General features: G+C 49.2%; 1 protein-coding gene across 2 annotated transcripts in view; it reads left to right on the top strand.

The window, feature by feature from the left end:
- LOC147709654 (low density lipoprotein receptor adapter protein 1-like) overlaps positions 1 to 23,830 on the top strand; it is a 313,839-nt gene extending 290,009 nt beyond the window's left edge. Inside the window, exons 9-10 of one of the 2 annotated variants that reach the window (XM_086928173.1) lie at positions 16,244 to 16,272; positions 23,517 to 23,707. In XM_086928173.1, the coding sequence (XP_086784299.1) occupies positions 16,244 to 16,272; positions 23,517 to 23,563 (76 nt within the window). In that variant the 3' untranslated portion in view covers positions 23,564 to 23,707. Of the gene's footprint in view, positions 1 to 16,243; positions 16,273 to 23,516 lie in introns of both variants that reach the window. The other variant, XM_086928172.1, reaches the window with a different exon arrangement.
- Positions 23,831 to 25,911: the final 2,081 nt, after the last annotated feature.

Below are 25,911 nucleotides of genomic sequence, written 5' to 3' on the forward strand. Positions count from 1 at the left end.
TGTCGAGCAGGTTCCAGATCTCGATGGCGTGCCTGTGGACGGAGCGGGTGTTGAGCAGGATGCATTTCAGGTGGCTGCTGCTGTTGCTCGTCTTGGTTGGTGAAGGTGTAGTGCAGGTCCGGAGGCAGGTGAACTTGCAGGAGTTGCAGCAGAAGGGTCCTTGGGTGCGTCTCGGGGTGGCTCGGTAGCAGCCCAGGACTCGGCCGGCATTGAGTGCGTTGAGGGTGGCGGCGTCGTACTTCACGCGGGTGGGCTGGGGTCTGCGGGGGCCAGGGGTCCTGGCACTGGGCGCGATCCAGGCGCGGACGGGCGCAGACGGGCTTACCTTTGGCGCACCTTCGGCGCTCAGTCGGCGCTCCCGCTGCGCGCGTCCGCGGCGCGGTCGCTCTGGGGGCGTCATAAATCTGTAGCCGGGAGGGCGGGTCAGTTGGGAGGTGGGAGCGGGGCAGCCAATGGGCTGGAGGTGGGTGGGGCCGCAGGGAGGCAGCGGCAGGAATCGGCGATGACGGGCGGCTCAGCGGCGGCTGGGTCGCTCAGGCAGGCAGACAGGAAGGCGTTTGGCAGCAGGAGGGGTGACCCGGCCTCGTAGAAGGCACAGTGGTCACTACAGAAACGCCAGCAGCGCTTCACTTAAAGCTGTAGCCGGGAGGGCGGGTCAGCTGGGAGGCGGGAGCGGGGCGGCCAATGGGCTGGAGGTGGGCGGGGCCGCAGGGAGGCAGCAGCGGGAAATCGGCGATGACGGGCGGCTCAGCGGCGGCTGGGTCGCGCAGGCAGGCAGGCAGACAGGAAGGCGTTTGGCAGCAGGAGGGGTGACCCGGCCTCGTAGAAGGCACAGTGGTCACATGATGCTGGGCTGAGCTGCCGCCGGGATCGAACAGTGAGCCCCGGGCTCCGGAGTTGGTGGCCCTGGCACTTGCGCCACACCTCTCCCCTCAGATATCTGTACCCAGTAACCCTCCCACTGTGGGAACTGTACCCAGTAACACTCCCAGTGTGGGATATATCCACCCACAAGCCCTTCTGATGTGGGATCTCTCCACTCACTGACTTGTCCGCTGTAGGATATTCTGATAGATAGTTCTTACTGCAGATTCCGCACCTTTTTATTTCCCCTAGAGACCATACTGGATTCGAAAATTTCCAGTTATTGCTTTTGTGTACCGACAGTGGTGCCTTTGGACTCCATGGCTACCTCGCACCGCCTTGGTGGAGACCTCGCACTGACTCGCCAGCAGCCTCCCAGTGACTCTAACATCTGTGCGTTGGCGTTAGTTTCTTTCTGTGCACATTCAATGCGGAACCGCAGCCCCACCCCTTTTTCCTTGTCATTGTACTGACTTCAGAAGCGTTTCTTTTCACAGCAGAGTGCCTAGGAAAATGCCTTCCCTAAAGAATACAAGATTCATACCATGCCATGCCTGCAGAAATCCGATGTCGGTCAAGGATCTGCACATCTGTCTGTGTTGTCAAGAGTCTAATCATGACTCTAAGTCTGGGCCTACTCCCCTTTTAGGTACCAGTCTCTGCCAAGTCACTACTGGTGTTTAACTTGAAGGCAAGTTCTGTCATAACTGGAAGAAGTCAAGTGGGACTTTTCACAATTTTGTTTCTCCCGCTCCAGGGAGAAGTTGTGTAGTCGATACACAAAGGACCCGATCCGGAACCCCTCGCCCGACTTGTAGCCCATCCCTCTCTTGGCGCGCTTGAGTTCCCCGGGCCATCATGACCCCACAGCAAGTGAAGGCCATGCAGCAACTTTTTGGGGACAATTTTGGTTTCGTCTCTAGTGCTTCTGGCCCCATGGAACCATGAGGTCGCCAATCTGATTTCGACTGGTGGGGCTTACCCTGTATGGCGCTGACCCCATACGTTCCTCCCCACGTCCTCAGCCAGTGCTGGCCTTTACTTCCATTCCTGGACCAAGGCCATGCTAGACATGTCCGCTCTGGTACCACCAGAAGGCCCGAGCCATACTCACCCAGACAATTGCTGACAGTTGAGATGCAGTAAAGTTTACCATAAGTCGTGGACTCAACATGACCGGCTCGCTCTGCAGAGGGATTTCCTCGTCAGTGGGATTGCGATGCCATACCTGGTTGAGAACAACTTCTTTTTCAGAGGATGTCCAGTTGTCCCTCACAGACGTGCCCCTTGATGCCTCTTACCTCTTGGGATAGAAGACTGATTCAGTTCTGGAGCCACTTAAGGACAGCAGAGCTACAGCCAGGTCCATGGGCTTGTCTATGCCCTTCGCCAACCCCAATCTGCCTTCTGTCCTTTTCGTGGCCATGGAAGGGGTCTCCAACCACGCCCTTACCTTCCCAGCCACCACGGCCGACAGGCTTCACAGCCTTTTTATGGCTAAGAGCGTGGGTCCCACAGACCGAGTGGAGCATGCAACCAGTGGTCGAGTCATTCCACCACTCCCCTGGCTGCATCCAAGCCTCTTTAGTTTGCCCTGTGACCATCACAGGCCTCCAGTGGGAGGCAGGATACACCATCACCAGCTCCACTTGAGGTCAGTGACATCAGACTGCTGGGTTTTCTAGATCATTCCTCTTTGTGAATGACAGAGGACCACCTCTCCTTGCTCCATCAAGCAGTGCAGGCTCTCCTGGCCAAGGCAGAGGGTGCCTGCATTAGGGTTTGGTTGTGTTTGTTATTCCTGCTACTTGCTGGTGCCAAAGAAGGACGGAGGACTTTTTCCAATCCTACATCTGGCCTTCTAAACTAATTTTTGAGGAAAGAGAAATTTAAAATGCTCACTCTCGCCCAAGTCCCGTCTCCCCTCGATCTGGGAGACTGCATGGTACCATTGGACTTGCAGGATGCATACTTCCACATTCCCATTCTACCTGCCCGCAGAATTTACCTGCAGTTCACGATGGGCTAGGAGCACTTTCAGTTTGTTGTGCTCCCTTTCGGCCCCACCAGTGCCCCCCCCGCGTGCTCACAAAAATGGTGGTGGTGGTTGCACCTCATCTTTGAAGCTCGAGAATTCCAATCTCCTCCGAAATAGACAATTGGCTGCCGCAGGCGGGCTCTCCTTACAGTCGTCTCCCATCTTCAGTCTACTACAAACCTCTTGCATTTGCTGGGGTTCACTATCAACATGCTGAAGTCACAACAGACTTCCTCTCAGATTCCCCTGTTCATCGGAAATATTCGAGACATAGTGCTGTTTTCTGCCTATCCTCCTGAGTGATGATTCCAGGATATTCAGGCTATGATTTTGATGTTTCAGCCTTTATCCTAGATTTCGGTGAGACTGACTCTAAGGCTGTTGGGCCTCATACCCTCCTGCATCTTGCTTGTTACTCATGCCCGAGGGCATATGCAGGATCTGCAGTGGGAACTGAAGTCCCTGTGGGTGCAGCATTAGGGCAATCTCTCTGATATTGTTCAGATCTCTGAGGGAATCGCAAAAGATTTGCAGTGGTGGCTATCAAACCGCAAGTCAAGTCAAGTCAAGTCATAACATTTATATAGCGCACTACATACCCAGAGGGTTTCAAGGCGCTTAGGAAGGGGAGGAGGATTATTTGTCAAATATCCACGTTTTATCCACGTTCCTTCCCCAACCAGAGCTGACTGTAATGACTGATGCACCACTCTTCGGCTGGGGTGGCCACCAGGAAGAGGTCTCTGGCGGAGTCCGAGCACTACATCAGCCTGTTAGAGTGCTGGACGATTCTCTTGGCACTGAAAACTTTTGATACTCCATTTGATAAAGGGAAGACGGGTGCATGTGTTTACTGACAACACCTCCGCCATGTGGTATTCCAATAAACAGTGTGAGGCGGGGTTGTGGTCCTTTGTCAAGAAGCCCTGCGTCTCCGAACAAGGCTGAAATATCAGGGTATTTCCCAGGTGTTTCAACACTTGGTGGGCTCTCAGAACACCAGAGCGGACAAACTCAGATCACACATGGTGTCTCAATCCGGAGGTGGTGCAAGGTCTCTTTTAGCAGTGGGGAGAGCCTTGGATAGATTTGTTTGCCACCATTGAGAATGCCCAATGTCAGTAATTTTGCTTGCCCGAATTTCCAAGGAGACTCTCGGTCGCAGATGCTTTACATTTCAAGTGGAGCTCCAGCCTCCTGTACACCTTTCCACCAACACCACTCCTTCCCAGAGTTCTCAAGAAGATCAGGATCGACTGGCTCCAAGTCATCCTTGTGGCTCTGGATTGGGCACGGAGAGTGTGGTATCGCGAGCTGTTGAGCATGACCATCAATCCTCCAGTCAGGTTGCCTCTTCGAGAGGCTCTCCTGTCTCAGCAACAGGGGAAGGTTCTGCCCCCGAACCTGCACACTCTCCACCTTCTTGCATGGAGCTTGAGCAGCAACAGTTTTTGAGCTCCCTCCCAAAGTTTGTAAGGCTATTCTGGTAACAAGGCGTCCTTCACCTTCTCTGTATACACCAGTCCTTGGTACAAGTTTGTATCATGGCATGCCTCCCACATCATTGACCCCCTTTCTGCATCCCTATTGTTTGCATTATCCTTGACCCAACAGGGCTCTGCTCTGGGCATTTTTGAAGTTGCCGGACCAGCCCTCTTTCTTTGTCACCCATAGTGGCTAAGTTCCTTAAAGGCCTGCATGATATGTTTCCCTCTACACCATCCATAATGCCTCAGTGGGACCTCAATTTAGTTTTCACTTTGGTCATGTGTACACCATTTAAGCCTCTCCACAGTTTGGCTCTTAGGTATTCAACTTTAAATACTGGCTTCTTAGTGGCCATTACATCGGCCAGTAGAATCCGTGAATTACAGGCACTCTCTGCGCACCCTCCGTACATCTCTTTCTATCTGGACAAGCTGGTCCTCAAGACCTGTCTCTCATTCCTTCCGAAGGTTGTGACTCTTCCATGTAGACAAGAACATCATCTGGTAAGGGTTCATTTATCACCCTTCCCACTTTCTTTGCTTGACCTCATCCCTCCAATGAGGTGTAAAGACTCCACCATCTGATTAAAAAAAAGAGTTCTCGTTCTAGCTTGACCGCAGAAGAGAATTCCACGTGGAAGATCAACTCTTCGTGGGCTACATGCGAGCAAGAAAAGGGAAGGCAGTACAGAAGAGAACCATTTTGCAATGGATTGTCCTGTGCATTACGATCTGCTACGCATTGTCCAAAAAGCAGCCCCGCAAGGGCTTGAGGACTCACTCTACCAGAACCATGGCTGTGACCACTGCCTTAGCTCATGGCGCCCTAGACCTTGACATCTGCAAAGCAGCAACTTGGGCTTCACTGCACACATTCAACAAGCACTACTCCCTGGACCTTCAGGTCCGTCGTAACAGGCACTTCGCCTGTTCGGTCCTGCAGGACTTTCTAATCGAAGTAGTTTTGCAGTCCTACCTTCAGTGAGGTATTGCGTGGGTATCTATTGTAAGGTAAGGAAGCTACTTACGTTTGATAATGCCTTATCTGGTCTAGACTCTATCTAGCCACAGATTCATTAAGACCCTCTCATCCTCCCCGCTCTGTGAAACAATTACGGTGTAGGGAACACCTTTTCAACGACCTTAGTTTGTCACACCAGTGGGCAGTGCTTATCCCGGCTCTGCTCTCCTGACCTGGAAAGTCGCAAAAGTAACTGACGTCAGCACGCCAAGGTGTTGCCTATATAGTTCCTGCGCATGTCATTTCTGGCAAGGATGGCATCACGCAGAGCCAAATGACGCTACCTTCTGGTGCTCAGGGGTACTGCCAAAACATTTGCTAGATTCAGTGTGTCGTTTAGGGATAATTCTATGGTAAGGAACCTGCGGCTGTATAGATTCTGTACCAGATAAGACGTTACCAAAGGTAAGTAACTTGTTCACCTAGTCCAGTGTCTCAGTGTTATGATGAATGAGATCTGCAGATGCTGCTTGGAGAACCAGAATGTCATCTGCACCTGAAGGTGGTCCGGGGCGTGGGTTGTGCTGTGGGTAGTTCCGCTAAGAACACGCAATGCTGTGTTTAGTGCATGGTGGAGTGTTCGAGGCATGTGGGCTGCTGAATTCATATCTGTGCATAGTCCGCCACCTAGTGTTGGGTCCGGATGATTGCACATTGTTGTCCTGGAAGAGTCTTCGAAGTATCACGAGATAGGTGGCTCCTCCCCTGGACTACAGTGCGCATGGGCATCGCCTCCATCCCCAGATTGTTTTTTTCCGCCATCGGGTTCGGATGTGTTTCGGTACCCTCTCTCGGGACCGATAGTTTGTTCTACTTTTCTCGAGACCAAAAGGTCTTTAGGCTGGGCGTCGGTATTGTTGCGTTTCGGTTTTCCTTACTGACTCTCAGCTCCGATCTCCTACTGCCCCTCCACGTGCTTCGACGCGGACGGGCCTACACTACACTCTTGCTATGGAGCGGACGCCATTCAAAAAGTGTCCGCTGTGTCACTCAAAGTATTCTCACCTTGACGTGCACCCCGTGTGCAATACATGCTTGTCACCGGATCATCGTGAGGACTCTTGCATGGCGTGTTCAAAATTTAGGAGCAAGAAAACTTTGAAGATTCGCCGGGCTAATCGGCTCCAGGCTCAATTGTCGGCTTCGGCACCCCCACCTGATGATATCTTCCAGGAATCGGGTGAGGGAGAGGACGACGTACAAGAATCGGACTCCGGCCCCGCGTCCGAGGAAGAGACCGGCGACGCGGGTGATGAGGCCTACGACGAAGTCTCCGACGAGGTAGGGGACGACGACCGGGCTTGTCCCGCAATGGGTGATAGCTCGGACGATGAGCATCCCCAACAAGACTCCGGGGTTACTCCCCGTTATACGGCCCAGGTCGAGGGATCGCCTTCGGGCCTTACCCAAGATCTAACGACCAGTCCTACGTCCCCGCCTCCGGGCCCGGTCACGGACATTTCTCACAAGAAACCGAAAGTGAAGCCAACTGGTCTCGCACCCTCGGATGCGAAAACGAAACCAAAAGTGGCGCTGGTGAAGAAGGTTCTGGAGGCGTCAACTTCCACGAAACCCAAAATGGCCGACTTGAAGAGCCACGCCAAAATGGCTGACCAGAGGAGCCGCGCAAAGGTGGCCGACCCAAAGCCATCTGGGTCGGCGCCGAAGGTGAAGGCATCCGACGCGGTTGCGTCGGCACCGAAAGGGGTCGCGGACCCGAAGACGGCTTCTAAAAAGCGTCACGCCGACAGTGCGCCAGGCCATGGGGCGTCGGCGCCGAAGAAGAGGCTTACCGTCGAACACGCTCTCGAAGACGAAGAATCGCTCGAGTCGTTTGAGCCCTCGGCGTCCCTTACCAAGAAGGTGGGAGAATCCTTACAGCGGATCCAGCAGTCTGTGGTTCCCAGCCAGGACCCTGCGGGGCCTAGGCCCTCGACGAAGCCTGCCAAGGGGCAAACGCCCATTCGTTTTACCCTTCCTCCCAAGTCGGCGCCGAAAGCCTTCGCGCCTAAGCAGAGCGGACACTCTCAGGACATCTTGTCGCCGAAGGCTGCCTTGGTGGTGTCAAAGCTTCGGCTCCAGCCGCTCGCGGCGGAAGAACGTCGTGCGGTGCACATCGACGCCAACACGGGAAAATTGTCGCTCCTCAAGAGGAAGATTACATCGGAGCCGACCTTGGAACCTTTTAAGATTCCACTCAAGAGCAAAAAGTACTCTGCGGACTCTTCGGCTCTGATGGAACCACTGTCTCCACAAGCCCTGGAACACTCGCCGGCCCATTCCCCCGTGCCTGACGTCGACGAGGAAGAGGCCGAGTACACCTATCCTGCGTACTCTGATCCGGACGAGGAGCAGGTGCCCTGGTCAGCAGGCGACGACGCAAACGACCCGCAGTCGGGGCAGGACACTCAGCTTTTTGCCGCAAAGACGTCCCCGACGGAGGACTCGGCGGCATTCAATGCACTGATAGAGAGAGCTGCGGCGAACCATGACGTCGAGCTCCACTCGGATCCAGTGGATGCGGACTTTTTGGTCGACACCTTCTCAGTCGCCGAGAAGCAAGTCAAGACGCTTCCAATGCTTAAAGGAGTGCTGAAGCATGCACAGGAGGTGTTCAAGGAGCCCACCCGGGCGCGGGTGGTCAATCCTCGCATCGACAGGAAGTATAAAGCGGCGCCCACGGATCCCGCTTATATTAAGGGACACTTGCCATTGGACTCCCTGGTGGTTTCCAACGCTCGAAAGAGGGCAAATTCGCAAACGACTGGTGACGCTCCTCCCCCTGACAAAGAGTCCAAAATCTTTGAGGCATCAGGCAAACGCATTGCTGCACAGGCAGCAAACATCTGGAGGATCTCTAACACTCAAGCCCTGCTCGCACGTTATGATAGGGCCCATTATGACACATTAGAGGCCATCCTTCAACACTTGCCTGACCAGTATAAGGAGGCTGGGGAGATGCTCATTCAGGAGGGTAAACTCATTACAAATGCGTCCATCAAGTGTGCCCTAGATGTAGCTGACACTGCCTCAAGGGCCATCAATACAAGTGTTTTACTTAGACGTCATGCCTGGCTTCGTATTTCAGGGTTCAAACCCGACATACAGACCACAATATTGGGGCAGACAGTGAATCCTGACCATCTGTTCGGCCCAGAGGTGGATGCCTCCCTAGAAAAAATGAAAAAGGATACTGAAACTGCCAAATCTATGGGAGCTTTACAAAGCCAGCAGTTTCGGGGTGGTTCTTTTCGACGCTCCAACTCAAGAGGCACCTCAAGGGGCCAGGCATCCCAATCCTCGCAATACTATAAGGGTGGCTCCCAGTCCTCGTATAACAACAACAAGGGCCGGGGTGGCTACAGAGGCAACAATATCAAGGGCAGGGGACGTGGAAACAATACATCCAGGTCCACCACCACCAACAAGCAGTGACGTCTTGTCACTTCCCCCCGATCACACGACACCTGTCGGGGGGAGACTCCAACAGTTCCTGCCGGCGTGGAGATCCATCACCACGGACAGGTGGGTGAGGTCTCTTATCCAGTACGGGTACTGTCTAGAACTTACATCTATTCCACCAGACATACCGCCAAGAAGCCGTGCTATGTCCGACGAGCACTTGACCTTGTTGCAGCAAGAAGTTCTGGTCATGCTGCAAAAAGGGGCTATAGAGCTCGTTCCATTGCAGGAACGGGGAACGGGGGTTTACTCCCTGTATTTCCTAATCCCCAAGAAGGACGGATCACTCAGGCCGATCCTGGACCTCAGGCCGCTGAACTGGTACATCAACTCGGAGCACTTCCATATGCTCACATTGCAGCAGGTGCTTCCCCTGCTTCAACAGGGGGACTTCCTAGCGACGCTGGATCTGAAGGATGCCTATTTTCATATTCCCCTGCATCCTTCCCACAGAAGGTTTCTCAGATTCAAGATTTTAGACCAGCACTACCAGTTCAGGGTCCTGCCGTTCGGGGTCACCACGGCACCAAGAGTTTTTACAAAATGCCTAGCGACGGTGGCGGCGCATCTCCGTCGCCAGCACGTCCATGTCTTTCCATACCTGGACGATTGGCTTATTCAGGCAAAGACGGAGCAGCAGTGCGTAGACCACGTGTCACGCACCATTCACCTCCTGCACGATCTGGGATTCTCTCTGAACTACCCAAAGTCCCATCTCCAGCCCGCCCACGTGCGACAGTATCTGGGCGCGACTATCAACACTCTGGCAGCCACTGCGCAGCCAAATTCAGTGAGAATCGCCAGTATCCAGGCGCTGATCCAACGATTCAGACCCCAACACTCGCTTCCAGCGAGGGTGTTCATGCAGTTGATAGGCATGATGGCCTCCTGCATTTCCATTGTCCCGCACGCGAGACTACATATGCGTCCGCTTCAGGAGTGCCTTGCACGTCAGTGGACTCAGGCTCATGGGCGACTGACAGACCTAGTGTTGGTGAGCGGTCGGGCATACAACTCTCTGCATTGGTGGAATCCACAAAACCTTTGCAAGGGCCGACCATTCCAGGAGCCTGTCCCACAGATCATCCTGACGACGGACGCCTCTCTCCAGGGATGGGGAGCGCATGTACTCCACTACACTGTGCAGGGACTGTGGACACTTCAGCAAAGGAAGATGCACATCAATGTGTTGGAACTGATGGCAATCTTCATGGCCCTAAAGGCGTTCAAGGTACATCTGTGCAACAAGGTCGTGTTGATCCGGACGGACAACATGACGGCCATGTACTACATCCAGAAGCAGGGAGGTACACACTCTCCACAGCTGTCTCACCTGGCTCAGAGCATGTGGAAGTGGGCCATTCAGAGGAACATCTTCCTCATGGCAGAGCATCTCCCGGGCAAGGACAATCAAATGGCAGATCTGCTCAGCAGGCACAGCCATCAGATGCACGAGTGGGAGATACATCCATCAGTACTCCAACCGTACTTCCAAAGGTGGGGTCATCCAGAGATAGACCTGTTCGCCACAAAGGAGAACGCAAAATGCCAAAGCTTCGCCGCCAGGTTCCCACACCCCCAATCACAGGGCAATGCGATGTGGATGAACTGGTCAGGCAGATTTGCGTACGCTTTTCCACCAGCGCCTCTGATACCGCTGGTGGCACGCAAGCTCAGGCAACACTCGATGACGCTCATCCTGGTTGCTCCAACGTGGGCTCGCCAACCATGGTACACCACGTTTCTGGAACTCTCCGTGGTACCGCATCAGAGGCTTCATCTCACTCCCAGCCTTCTGACGCAGAGCCATGGCGACATTCAGCACCCAGATCCGCAACAGCTCAACCTGGCGATCTGGCTCCTGAAGTCCTAGAGTTTGGCTACCTCAATCTTCCCCCCGATTGTATGGACATCATTCGGGAGGCAAGGAAGCCCACTACGAGAGCTTGTTATGCGGCTAAATGGAAGAGGTTTGTCATCTACTGTGCGAACCACAGCATTGACCCGCTAGATGCTTCCATTCAGAACATCATATGTTACCTCCTTCACCTGTATCGATGTAATCTAGCGTACTCTTCCATCCGCATTCACCTGTCTGCCATGGCAGCATACCTCCAAAATAGGCAGCACCTGTCACTCTTTAAGGTCCCTGCTATCAAGGCCTTTCTGGAAGGACTCAAAAGGGTCATTCCACCAAGGACCCCACCAGCTCCAGAATGGAACCTCAATGTGGTTCTTACAAGGCTGATGGGTCCTCCCTTTGAGCCACTGCACTCTTGTGAGCTCCAGTTCTTGACTTGGAAGGTTGCGTTCCTAGTAGCAATTACATCGCTGCGGAGAGTGAGCGAGCTGCAGGCGCTCACTATCCAAGAACCTTTCTTCCAAATACATGCTAACAGGGTGGTGCTCCGCACTAACCCTAAATTCTTACCCAAAGTAGTCTCACAGTTCCACATGAACCAGACAATTGAATTGCCAGTGTTTTTCCAAAACCCAGAGACGCTGGCGGAGCGCATGCTCCACACTCTTGATGTGAAAAGGGCCTTGATGTATTATGTGGACAGGACAAAGGATTTCCGCAAAACCAAACAACTCTTTGTTGCTTTTGCCACACAACACAAGGGAAATGCAATATCCAAAGCGGGGATTGCTAGATGGATAGTCAAGTGCATTCAGATCTGTTATGCTAAAGCTAAGCGCACTCTTACTATCCCACCAAGGGCCCACTCCACTAGGAAGTTGGGGGCCTCTATGGCCTTCCTAGGTAACATTCCCTTAGAAGACATCTGTAGAGCAGCCACATGGTCTACCACACATACCTTCACTAAGCACTACTGTGTAGACGTGCATTCCAGACAGCAGGCAGCTGTTGGTCAGGCTGTTCTAAAAACGCTTTTTCAAACTGCTGCAGCTGGCACGGGCGGCCGCCGTTAATGGAGGGACTGCTATGTATTCTATGCACAGATATGAATTCAGCAGCCCACATGCCTCGAACTGCAAATGCTACTTACCAGTATGCATCTGTTCTTGGCATGTAGGGCTGCTGATATTCATATCGCCCACCCTCCTCCCCGGCGCCTGTAGCAGCTGCAGTATTCATTCATATACACATATGCTCATAGCATGGTCATCACTCACTTTCTTCACTCCATCTCTGCCAATGGCTAAAAACAATCTGGGGATGGAGGCGATGCCCATGCGCACTGTAGTCCAGGGGAGGAGCCACCTATCTCGTGATACTTCGAAGACTCTTCCAGGACAACAATGTGCAATCATCCGGACCCAACACTAGGTGGCGGACTATGCACAGATATGAATATCAGCAGCCCTACATGCCAAGAACAGATGCATACTGGTAAGTAGCATTTGCATTCTGCTTCTTGGCTCTTTGGGAGATGCTTCTGCCTGCAGTCTCTTTTATACCTTCCCATATCTGTCACTTAGGCTAACATTTCCAAGGACGGTCACCAGGGACCGATGCTAATCATTCTGATTGGGCTAGGAGAGTGTTGTACTCAGACATCCTGAGCATTTGCCCTCTGTTTTGTTTACCTCTGGGGGAAGACCTTCAGTACTAGCAACAGGAGAGTATTCTGCTCCCCAATCTCCAGTCCCTCCATCTCGTGTGTAGAAGTGAAGCTGAAACGGCTGAGTGGGTTTGATCTGCCTGCATACACAGTGAATGTCATCCTTGTGGCTTTTTTGCCCATCTTCCAAATTAATGTATTCTTATTATTAGGCAACGTGCTGTTGCTGTCTCTTTGCTCCTCTTCAGGTCAGGTTATCGGATCTTCTGATGTTTGTTTTGTCAGTGAACCAAGCAAGGCATTGCTGTGGGCACTGTTAAAAGTAATTTGCTGTCTTTTTTGGCCTTTCTGCATTTGCCTGACCATGCTTCATTAATTAAGTCACCTTTTATGAGGCATTTCTTAAACGGGCTAACTTACATTCCCTCCTGCTCACTTTATTATGCCTCAGTGGGTGCTTGACTTGGTCTTTACATTCTTGTTGTGTTCGCCCTTCGAGCGTATGCACTGTATTCTTTATCGCAGTTGTTTCTGCTTGCCATGTCAGTGAGCATCAGACACCAATAGGGCAATGTCTCCATTATACTTTCTTTCTTTGCAAGTTGGTGCTGTAGACCGCTACTTCCTTTCTGGAGACAGTGGTGTCATTCTTCCTTGTGGGACAATCCAGCACTCTCCCTGCCTTTTTCACTTTGCCACATCTCTCAAAAGGGGGAGAAAGGCTTCACTGTTTGCACCCAAAAAAAGTCCTTAATTTTTACGTTGAGTGCATTAAGGGTCCCCATGACCACATGGATAATCTTGCGCATGAATATATGCCATACTACAGTACTACAGTCAGGAATGAGCCTGTTGAGGGGCTTTGGGTCTATTCTCCCAAAGACAAGGCTGCCACTATGGTGATGGTGAGAGGTGTTCTGGTGTTGGACTTCTGCAGGTGATCATATGGTGTCCGCCCATATCTTTACCAGGCTTTACTGTCTCAGTTGTGAGGTCTGCAGAGAGGGATCTTTCGCCAGCTCTATTCTGCAGGGCTGTTTGTTGTAAAGTCCCCCCCTGACATCCTCCTCCTTTTGGGAGGCAGTGCTTTGGCATCCATTCAGATAATGAGGAGTCTCCTTCAGGTATCCTTCAGAAGAAAAATCTACTTAACGTCTGCAGCACACTTTCTCCCCACTAGCCTTTACACTATGACATCTCTCCACACATTAGCCCTTCCACTTTGAAGCTAAACTCAATCAATACTTCCTCCCCCATATGAAAAATTAACCTTATGGTCTCAGGAAAGTGGATACAACTTCACAGCATAATCAAGATATACATGGAAATCCAAAGGTATAACAAGACTTCCATACTATCCGTGTTCTTCTCAAGATTCACTCTCTTATCGTACAGTAATATATCCCTGAAGGTAAGGCTGGAGTCTTCTTACTAATCTTTTCAAACCGGTTTGAAAAACATCCTGCATTGAAAATAGTAGTTTAACACATGGTGAATCTTAACCGTCTACACCTTCGGCCAGTAATATCCGGGTTCAGGATTACTGCTGACCATGTATGTTCGCTGACCCGTGCTCTTCCTTCGTGACTCCCTAGTTTCGGCTGCTATAGCCTCACTGCGGATCACCCTTTTGTACTCTGTCTATTAATTATGATTTGTAAGACCTATCTGTCGAGTAAGATGGAATACCAACCCTGGTGGAAATATTGGATCCTGCCTCAATGTGTGGGCATGAGCCGACGAGGGCAAATTATAGTGGTTTGTTGGCCGGTGTAGCAAGCGAGGAGGAGTTGAAAGATTGGTGCCCCTGCTGGCCTGCACGTTGTCTGCCGAATCAGTGTCTGCGCCTCGAAAGGACTGGATTGACTGCTGCATCGTTGGTTGTAAAGGCTTTCTTTGTCTATACAACCGCCTCCTGGAGTAGCCTCTAAATACCCAACAGTGGTGCGGAAATTGTTGTGCAGGAGCTGTTGCCGTGCTAGCTCTAATGCGCTCCAGAGCGTAGTCCGCCTCCCACCAGAAGGGCAGGACCTATCAAAGGGCATGACCATCAGCGAAGTCTGACATTGCCGGAGAACCTGGTAGGCCTGATCCAGGCATATTGCTGAAGGACCACACTGGAACCTGCTGCCCAGCCAAGGCAATCCGTGGTATCCAAACCTGCCTGGATCACTTATTTGTTTGCATATTGACCATCCTGTATTGCCTGGTACAAAGCGTCCGTCGGATCTTGAATGCCGGCAACATCTTGCTGGCCGTATCCCAAAGGGCATGGGTGTAATTACCTAACAGCCAGGCTGAATTGTCAGCCCACGATGCCTAACTGGCTTTAATCCTTTTATTACCAATCCGGAGGAGTAGGGGGAAATGAATTGGAATTCACTTTACTTGTTGGACCTGCACAATAAAGCTCTCTGGTGTGGGATGCTTGGTGAGGGAATCTGAGTTACCAGGTACTGTGCTGGGATCAGCTGAGGAATCGGCTCAGTGACCGGCAACCTCGATGGAGTGTGACTTGCATCTTGATACCCTATCGCCTTCTCTCCTTGCAGACAAAGTGGCGAGATGAGGGCGAGTCCGCTTCGCTTTTTATGCTTGGGCTTTGGCCATTTACTTCGACAGGACGAATGTGAAAGACGGCACTACTTCTTGTGCTTGGCAATGTACATCTGCGTGCCAAATCCTCTTTCGATGCATGTGGCTGTAGTTATTATATGTCTTAGAGTCATATCTCCAGTCCATGCACCAAAGACATACCTTGTGTGGGTCTGTGACTGACATCTGAAGCTTGAATCTTGTTTTCAGTGGCAATATCGTTCCTTAGCATACTGTACAAAGTTTGGAAGTTCCGGCTCAGCATCGAAAGGTGTGGAAAGAAAGGAACTGACGTCCACACACTGGGATGGTGCTTACATTCAGCCACACTCTGTCACTTTGGTGGCATTGGGTTGTGCGAAGCCACACTACGCCACCTAGCTGCGCACTGGAGTACTGTATGAAAATGTCCATATTAAATAAGGCACATGGAGAATATACTAAAGTGAGGAATATGCAGTTAGAAGTATCAGTCAAAATAGAACTTACACCGCAGATTACTCCTATCTGTTGTGTGGGCATGTGGTTGTAGTACTGCTGTTTGTACTCTCTGCTTTCAGTGTGAGCACAACTTGCTTCTACTGTTTTTGTCGCTCCTAATATGCTTCAGTATCAGGTTTACAATGCTTATACTCCCGTCCTGTTTGAATTTAGAAGCTGGCACTGCTCTTGTCTCTTCTGTACCTGTTCCATTTGATCCCCCCCCCCCCCCCCCCCCCCCCCCCACTCCCATCCTGTTTCCACAGAGACACATATTGCATTCTGGCTGCTGTGCCACCTGCAGTTCTCCTCTCTTTCCATGGACCTTCCTCCTTCCCTTAACACGTTCGTTTTGCCAGGTCCTCATACCTTTTCTCCAGTTCTTCTTCCAATCCTCCAGCCAGTCAGCCCCGCCTCACTGCTCTTCCTGTTATGCGCCAATCTTCAGACGTTTGGTCCGCTGTAGCTGCTGTGGTTAGACCTGCTTTCTGGTTTACACAGTGGATTAGCAGCTTGCACAATTGTTACCTTTGGTGGGTTTATATCTTTCTGTGTGTTTGTGTCTACTTCTGTGCACTAACGCGCTTGTGTGTGGTTGTGAAACAAAGAGGGCAACTAGAATGAATGCATGCCTTTTCTCACCTGCCCAGTTAACGTTGAACCCAGTTCTCATGTCAGAGTTCGCGCTGAAGGCTCTTCTCTGCTCCTTCTTTGTGTTGTCAGCCTTAACATTGTAACACTGGCTTTTCTCTTTCCTTGTTGCAAGCAGCATCATGGATGGCACTGGACACCTGGCAGGTAATGCACCTCTTGTTGGAGCAAAAGGTCTTGGTGCTCTTTGTGGAGTTCAGAGTGTGGCTTGCAGTGGTTGGGATGGAGAGTGGAGCCTTGTGGTGACCAGGCATTGATATATGAAATGAGAAATAAAAGGTGTCTGCTTTGCTCGCCTTTACAGAGACTTGAAAACTTTCAAAACATACACTAATGGGCCACATTTCCTTGTTTTGGGGATATGGCCCGCTAAGGTAGAGCTCATCACTCCTTTTAAAACATACACAGGGACCAGCAAGGGTGGGTGTTCATGAAGATTTAAGTGTCACATTTCTACTACATTTTTCTCAGTTGCTGCATAAACCCGTTATACCTGACGAGCTCTGAAGATGGTCAAAGAGTCTAATCTATATATGCGAGTAAAGTGTCATTTGCGTCTTAGAATGTGTCAGTGAAGATCGAGGTACTTAAGTTTGAGTAAGTCCCAATGGAGGTTGCATCCTCAATGGGCGTTGCACTGCTAAGAGCTTTTTGCCATGTCGAAAAGTGGTTCACTTTGCAGTAAAGGTATGTGCCCTCTTGGTGCCCTATTTGGCTACATGTTTCAACCTTGCCCCGCTGGTGAATCTTGAGAATCAACAAAATGACTAGCTTAGAAGATAAAACTTTGGACCAGGGCAAGCAATCAAACTATGCCAGCGGCAAAGCGACCTTGGCAGCTACAGAATCCAGCTTTCTCCCACTGTGAGCTTTTGACGCCAAAAACAGTGGTTTCAGTGGCTCCTCGATGACCACTTTTGAAACTTCAGCTTTGGACCTTGCCCCGTTAGTAAACTTGGAGCTCCAAAAAGTAGAGTTTGTCCGAAAGTAAAATCTTTGACTGGTGCAACCTGCATGGTGCATGCAATGCTCCATCACAGTCCACTTGAGATCGCGTTTACGCCCGGGTCAACCGTACACTGACATTGGTGCTTTGTATTTCCTTGGTGCTTTGTGCTTCAAAAGTTAAATAAATTCATATTCGAAATTGATCTTTTTGTAGTTTTTTACTTATTAGAATTTTCTCTGTTTCTAAAGTGGTTTGGGAAATTTATGATGAGTCTGCTTGGTGTGTGAAGGTAGCTTTTCATAAAGCTGCAAGAAATTGGATGGGTGTCAAGTTATAATCACATTTCATGTGTGTCTGCTTGATAAGACTCTGATGTGAATCACTGATTTGAAATCTGGACAAGGGCTCCAATCCTTCATCTTCTTGACTGATTTGGTTGACATGGTCGTTCATTTTAAGCTGAAAATCAACTACTATGAAACAGCATTCATTTGTGAAATGGTGAACATCTTTAGGCTATTTTGTAAAATGATGTCAGGATATTCGATTTTGAAAAACATATCCTTAGAGTACTCTATATGATTAACAACAAGCTCTAAAGTTTCTGCCCTTATCCTCTCTAGTTGTTTGTTGGGTCATTGATGTCTCCTGGATGAGATCTGGCTGCTGGGATGTAGCAGGGTACCATCTGCTATGTGTTTGACTTGTAGAGAAAGCTGGTAGTTTAAATCTTTGGGATCCAGTTTTTTTTTTAATGGTAGGCTTCTTGCCCTGTTTTAAAGGTATTTGTGGAAGCGCCCGAGTTCAGGGAGGTGTTGATGACCTTGTACCATGAATGGTCTGCAAACCTTAGCACCTGATGGAGAAGAGCATCATTAGTTTGCCAGATATCAGTCGTTCATTCTTGTGTATAATGTCTTTTTTGGATTCCGGGGGGAACTTTCATAGTTTCAAATTTTTTCAGGATACGTGTGAGCATGAAGAAGGCCATTCTTTGATGATGGTTGAGCTAATATCGTCTGTGAAGAACTTTAAAAGGTCTATGCCCTTTTCTTAGGTTTTGCGCAGAAGGAGCTCGAGTATGAGCGGTTTAGATCGTTTCATCACTTGGTTGTTTAGAGCACTTGTAAGCTGATTGAGCGGTTAGCTTTCGAGAGTCACGTGTTGTATTCCAATATGAGCCCCAGGAGTTTTGTTTCTTTCTAGCGCCCTCCTTCCTTGGCTTTCCTTTTGTACACCAGGCCATATTCAAGGAGTGCCCATCCGGTACCACTTGTGTTAATGCCTCTTGTTGGCCCCCACTGGGCATTCTTGTTTAACAGGAGGGACCACAGTCATTTGTATCACCCCTCTCTGATGCCTTTCGCATTGGTGCATGTTTTGCACCCTGACAATAAAGGGGTATTAAGAGTCGTGCTTACAAATGCCAGTGAAGGAACACTAACTAGCGAACGCTGTATTTTCTCTGATTAAATGCGCCTTTGGTCATTCTGGAAGTGCTCTATTTGCCCTCGGAGTGCATATTTTATGCCACCAGATTTTGACAATGTAACCTGCAATTTGAAAACATTGATCTATAAAGTTTGCTTTCAATATGTGACCACAGGGAGCCGTCTCACTCCCCATTTCGCAAGGGTCCAGTAGCTTCAAATATTGCGGTATGTGTGATCCTGGTGTGCTGCTTAGTGTATGACGTACTAGGATCAAGATTTCCTGAGCACAAAGTAGTTGCACTGTTTGCTGTTTAACACTGGTTGCTGCATGTTCTGCAAGCTTTCATTTCTTTTCAGTAATTTCATTTGTTTATCTGGGAATTTCAGTGATGTATCTTGAAACAGAGAGTATTATGGATGCTTGACTTGAGTCATTGATAAACATGTGTTTTACCAAAAAAGTTCTTGAAAAGACATAAGAATACCATAACCTCATAGTTAGCTTGGGTGTAGGGAACCAACATCCTGATGAAATTAACTGGCCTACTTGTGTTCTAAGGTTTGGATGAAACATGTCGAACACAAAAAGATGTTTGGGAGATTGAAGCCCAGTTACATCTACCACAATTTTTAATGTGGTAGGTTCAGGCCAAATAAAAAGTTATTGAGTTAACCCTCTAAACAATTTGAACTTTCGTTTTTTATATCCGTACATATGATATCAATAGCTCCCTTTTAGAGGTTGAGTCCACCCTGGATGAACATCATCAGGGTGAGCTAAGACTCGATGATGAAGCACAACACCAATTATGAGTGTTGGTACTTTCATCTGAGGAAAGGATTTCCCTTCCCATCTCTGTTTTCTAAAACTACCCTCAATTTGGAGTTTGAGTTAGTCCATTAGATTACCTGTGTGAAAGTATTAACTCGAGGATATATTTACAGAGTTCTTTTTTCCTCTCATTCCCTACTGTATGGGCAACAGCATAATTTTACTTCCAACAAGACATCTAAAGCTTATTACTGATTTTCGCAAGTTTTCAACCATCAGCTGCCTCAAGACTCTGTTGTCCATGGTCCTCTTAGGTAATGTCACTGAACTTTTTTCACATGCAACGTTTGAAGAACTGGATTGGAGAGGAATCAACTTGCTGGCAGAGTAATTGCCTTATTCACAGGAAAATCTTTTGTTTAAAAATGGTGGGTGCATTCTCAGAACCACATTGTTTTGATTAAAAGAATTGCAAAGTGTTCCTTGGCAGAAGCAATCTGACACTCACTCACTCTGTTAACTAATATTAAACTCTTATATGCTGTGCTCTGTTTTAAGTATTTGACACAGTTGACCATTCTTTATTGGCGGGCCCCCTGGCATCCTTATTTTATGGGAGGACTGTGCATCAATGGTTTACTTTTTTCCCCCAAGGCTTGCTTCCACTCAGTCAATATTCCATGGATCTTTTGTTCCTCCTTTCTGATTCCTGGATTTTTCAGTATCTGTCGAGTCACCTGCTCGACTCGTCCAGTTTTGCTGAATCCCCTTTTAAATGTTGTAGAAGAAACCCAGGTCCTCCTGCTCTCTGGATGGGTACAAGCATCCACCACCATTTGTTGTAGTTAACAAAATGATACAAATCTGCAATTGAATGGGCTGCAGATATCGCAAATGTACTACAGTAAAACGGCGATTTATTGTAGAGGCAAGGGGAGTCTGTAGGACCCTCTCTTTCGGGCCCAGGGAAGGCCTCTGAAGATTCAGTCTGCTATTTTCAGATGTGGCTCCTCAAGAAACTCCTACCTTATCTTATTCTGTCAGGCCATGGGACAGCCGTGTCCATGCTGATGAGTCACAACCTAAATATTGCCGTGTTCTGTAACTCTGGCTCCAAATGTACTGATACTTTGTCTCAAAATGACATAGAAGGCAGTGGTCTGGATGAATTTGAATTCCTCCAAGTTGGATGCCTCTGCTGCACCGCTTGCATTTCTCCACTGGCTTACTACCGATGCTAGAGTACAATTGGCTGAGCCCTGCCCATTGCACACCATTTACTCCGCTACCCTTCCTCATCTGATGATTCTGGGGTTTCCTAAGGAGCAAAGAGATGGCTAGGGTCAATGTTGAACAGTCTTCCACTTAGTATTTGGTTCACTAATCTTATCTGAATTTTGGAAAACTTAAAAAACGTTTTTTGGGCCATCTTTAATACTGGGTTCTCTTCTCAGCCTGGTCCTGTGTTAATAACACCAATACATCTTTTTGATGTACAAATGCTTTATAAATACCAAATCAGTACAATAACTCTGTCTTGGAAAAGATTCCTTGGAAAGTAGAACTTCTGTAGGCAAGAGATCTCTGATGGGATCTCGAGCGAGTGGCTCCCTTTAAGTAGATTAGGCAAGAAAGGTGGTATCTCTACCTCCTGACAAAACAAATCACCAAATGCAAAATCTCTTCCATTTGCGATAAAGTTGAACGCTACCTAAAGTCTAAAGTTAGAGGGGGGTACTGCACTGGCAGGTTGCTCAAACAAGTGGATGTAAGAGTTGTTAATCCACCCTCTGGATGTGTTGGCCTGAACATGTGAGGTAGTAATCCTTTGGTTGTCACACTGTGAGTATATTATCCATCCTTCGGATGTGTTGATGTAACCCTATGAGTAGATAATCCATTCTTCAGACTTCTTGACATCATCATGTGAGTAAGTCAGACATACAGCCAGCTGACAAGGACTTGCCAATCGACTGTAGCCGACCAACCAAGAAAGAAATATGGTACGCCATCAAACATCTGAGAAATGGGAAGGCAGCAGCAACTGACAACATTCTTGCAGACATTTAAACATCAGTAGACATCCTCTGCTCCTTGTTTCGAAGGATCTGGGAAAAGGAAAATGTGCCATCGGACTGGAAAGAGAGATATCTCCTCAAGATCCCCAAGAAAGGTGACCTGAGTAACTGCAAACTGCAGAGGGATAACTCTACTATCAACCTCAGGCAAAGTGTTCCACAGAGTCATCCTGGACAGAATGAAGGAACAAGGTGATGCTCAGTTGCGAGACCGCCAAGCTGTATTCCACAAAGATAGATCCTGCACAGACCAGACTGTAACACTGAACAACATCATTGATCAGTCGATGGAGTGGATCTCCCCACTCTATGTCCACTTCATCGACTATGAGGAGGCATGTAACAGTCTGGACAGGGAGACCCTACACCACTATGGTGTGCGCAATAAACTCTTACGAGGACGTGACCTGCAAGATAGTCCATGGAGGACAACTCGCTGAAGCCTTCGAAGTGAGGACCGGAGTCCACCAGGGTTGTTTGCTTTTGCCTTTTCTCTTTCTGCTGTCCATAGATTGGATTCTGAAGACAACCACAGGAAGGAGAAAGGGATCTAGAGAACACCTTGGTGCAGCTCGACGACCTGGACTTTGCAGACAACCTGGCCTTACTCTCCCATACTTAAACACTAGTAGTGGAACTCCTGGAACAGGGAGGGTGGGGAGATCCTCTCTTATATGAAAGGCTCTGGCTGAGCTACACTGGCTACCCTTAAAACAACGAGTGGCCTTCAAGTCCCTCTGCATTGTCTTTAAGGCTCTGCACGGACTTGGACCCAAACCTCTGCAAGCCCTGTTTCTGTGGTACACTCCTGCCAGAGACCTACGTTCATCCTCTGCCTGTCTGGTAAAGGTACCCAGATTCAACAGAACCAGAACAGGGGGCAGATCCTTCAGTGTTGCAGCGGCCAAGCTGTGGAACAGCCTGCCCACTGACATACGTCAGATATCACTGCTTCTTCCATTCAGGAGACGTATCAAGACCTGGCTCTTCCCCAAATAAATTGTCCGTCTGACTGTTCTCCCGGTTAACCGTCAACAGAGTAATTTCCATCGCCAGGAAGCCTGCAAGGTGTCTGTCGCGCTTTACAAATTCTCAAAATAATAATAAATAAATAAGTAAGGGGATACGTGGTCCCTACTAAATATACGATAACCTATATAGTATCCTACACTCCCATACCCATCTGCAGATGCAAGAGAAGACTGACAAAGTGACAGCCTTATCACCACAACTTGGCCTCAACATCCACTGGTGAAAAACCAACATTCTGAAGGCTAACATGGCCAGCACAACTGCAGTTACTCTTGCTGGTGGTGCACTGGAAGAGGTTGAGGCCTTCACCTCCCTGGGCAGTGTCATAGACAAACAGGGTGGCACAGACGCAGACGTTGAGGTATTAGTCCGCAAAGCAAGAGCTGCCTTCATTCAGCTAAAGAAGATCTGGAGCTTCAAGGACCTAACGCTGCGAACCAAGACCAGGCCTTTTAACACCAACACAATATCGGTTCTTCTGTATGAAGCAGGATCTTTGAGGCCTAGAGTGACCACCACCAACAAAGTCCTGACCTTCATCAACACCTGTCTGAGGAAAATACTCCAAATCCGCTTGTCGAACACAATCAGCAGCAACAACCTATGGCAGCAGACTTTCCAACTACCTGCTCATGAAGAAATAATGAAATGATGCTGAAGCTGCATAGGTCACACCTTCAGCAAGCTAGCTTCAAACACCACCAGGCAAGCGCTCACCTGGAACCCTTAAGGGAAAAGGAAAAGAGGTAGGCCAAGAAAATACCTGCCGTTGAGGCCGACTGCAGTGAGATGGGTTACACCTGGAGTCAGACTGAAAAAAAGCCATGACAGAGATGGCTGGAGAGGCCTGGTTGATGGCCTATACCCCAGGAGGGCTAGTAAGCATAAGTAAGCAAGTATGTGAGTAGGTAATCTAATATTAGAATTCTGATGATGTTATGCTGTGAGTTTATAATCAGTCATCTGGATGTTTACTTTGTGAGTCAGTAGTTCATTTCGGGTTGAATTATAAGGGACTTTCAGATATGGTATTTCAGTCTCTCTTTCTGCATCCCTTTGACCCTTTTCTCATTTTCTATGAACATAACATGATGTGTTTCACACTGGTCCTTTTATTGGTCTTCCAGATTCGCCCAGTCTCGCACGAGGGACCAGGAGCCAGATGTTGCAGTGACCGAGGAACTGCTACAAGGAGGAGTCATGGTGGGAAGAGGACTGGCAGGTGACAGGCATCCTCATTGCTCCTGACCGCTTGGATGGAGTCAGGCGTGGTGCCCCTCCTGAGGCCTTCGCACACGGATGACTGCACTAAGAGAGCGCCCACGCCCATGAGATTCTTTCACATTCCAGGAGGGGCGGCCTCCCACGGACACTTTTTTAATTTATTAACGCTGGCTGTTAAAGCACTTGTTTGAAAAAATATACAACTTTATACATCAAATGCTTTCCCCATTGCCATTATCCCCAACTTTTCAACTCACTCTATTTCACTGGCTCAATGGATGTGTAGATTGCACCGGCACAAGTTTCCAAGTCTGAGCTGATGGGGAGGTGTTTTTTAGGGTGTTTTTATGTGTGGATGATGTGTTTGCTGGCCGCCATTTTAGGCCTTTTTCTCAGGCTCTGTGCAGTTTGAACTCGTGCTGTGTGTTCAGTTACAGGAGGATTGTTCCTTTATTCAGGGGTCCTCAAAATAGGGGAACCCGCATCGCCAGGGGGTGCAAGATGGCATTCCAGGGGGTGTGACAATGAGGGAAAATATGCACTGTAGGCATAATAGGAATCTGCTGAGACTTTTGCAGTGGGTGCGAATATTAATCAAACATTTCCTAGGGGTGCGGGGCATTGAAAAGGTTGGGAACCCCTGGTTTATATGACGGCGAAGGGTGAGTTAGAGGCCTGGGAGATGAGCAGATAGGAGTTGCTAGGGGGGAACGTGCGGGGCGTTAATTATAAAAATGGTCAAAACATACCTGGTGCTGCCTGCTGCCTCGCGCTCCTCTGTGTCCACTTTCTGGTTCCAGCAGTCCCTGGACTCCCATCCAATCCCAGCGCTGCTCTCAAACATGAGAGCAGCATGGGGAAGGCAAGGCAAGATCAACCCTCTCTCAGGCACAGGGAGTCTGTGCTGTTTCTCCAATCTGCCTGTGCAATGCAGCTGGGTCGGAGAAACCTAAGTGTGTATCTCAGTTTGGCTGGCCTGAGACGGCCGGCCAAACTGACATGTGCACTTCAAAGTGCACATCTTCCACTCCTCCCCCATTCTATGGCCCGGCCCCGCCCTGCACATACGACTCGGAGACGGCAGCTGAAAAATAAAACAATATTAAAGAATAGTTTTATTTTTCAGCTGCTGGTTCTGAGCCAGTGAGGAAACACTCCTCCTCTTGTTTATTTGAGCTTCTATGCGCCAAGTTCCAAGTAACAACCCAAACCTGCCCCTCTGACTGATACATTCGCAAGGTCAGACAGTTCACTCCAAAGTCGGATAGTACAGTTCCTACAAGTGATGTGAAATGCTGCTCAGAAAGGTAAATGAGAGGTCATTTGTTGTTGGATGCTTCTCAGGGCTTGACACAGATGCAATTCAGAATGGGGATCCTGTGAAAGTAGTTTGGGTGGAAAACAAGGGATTTGAAGTGGATACAGGATATAGCTGTGAAAGGCAGCTTTGGAAAATAGCTCAACTTCAAGACTCTGACCTGCAAAAAAATGGCTGGATGCGTTTCAGTCTGTTGTCTCACGTGAAGCTTTTTCCAGCCTCATTGCAGCCCCCATTTACTGGGTAGGTTCTTTATGATGCTAGGCTAATCGTCTCCTCCAAACCCTTTGCCTCTTTCCTGTGATCCTCTCATGCGTTGTACGCTCCTCTTGCTAATCTGTAGTCTTGCCTCCCTTTTTTTCTCCCCTCCTCATCATTCTCTCTCTTCCTCCCATTTCTCTGCCCTTTGTTCACCATTGTGTCCTGTCCTCATTCCCTTGCTCCACTCTTTTCTCCTCCACACTTTCATAGCCCCCTCTTGCTCCCTCCTCCTTCTATTCTACCTTCTCCCCATTTCCAGTTGTCTCATTCTTCCCTCATCCCCCTTCCCATGGCCTGCTGTGTTGTCTGTTCCTTGTATTCTTCATCCTCTTCTGCCCTCTGGTTCCTATTCTATCCACTGCTTACAATTCTCTGTGGTTCCTGGCGTTTCTCCTGCCCCCTTCCCCTCACTCGCCACTGTCCTTCACAGTGTGTCTGCGCCCTCCCTCCTCATTCCTTACCCTCTCTCCCTCCTCGGCTCTCACCCCCCCCATGTCTTGAAATTCTCTTCATTGTCTCCATTCTCTTGTCTTTCACTTCCCACTTCTATACTCTCCTCCTCCTCTTTCCTGGTGCTAGTCTCCTCCCCATTCTCTAGCCTCCTCTTCCCTGTTTTGTGCTCTCCATCAACATTGCCCCCTCCCCCCTCTGTCCTCTTATTCCAGTGGTCTGTCCTCTCCTGCTCCCCAGTATCTGTTCTCTATTCTACCCCATTTGCC

This window comes from Lissotriton vulgaris, chromosome 6 (assembly GCF_964263255.1).
Source record: "Lissotriton vulgaris chromosome 6, aLisVul1.2, whole genome shotgun sequence".
NCBI classification, from domain to species: Eukaryota; Metazoa; Chordata; class Amphibia; order Caudata; family Salamandridae; genus Lissotriton; species Lissotriton vulgaris.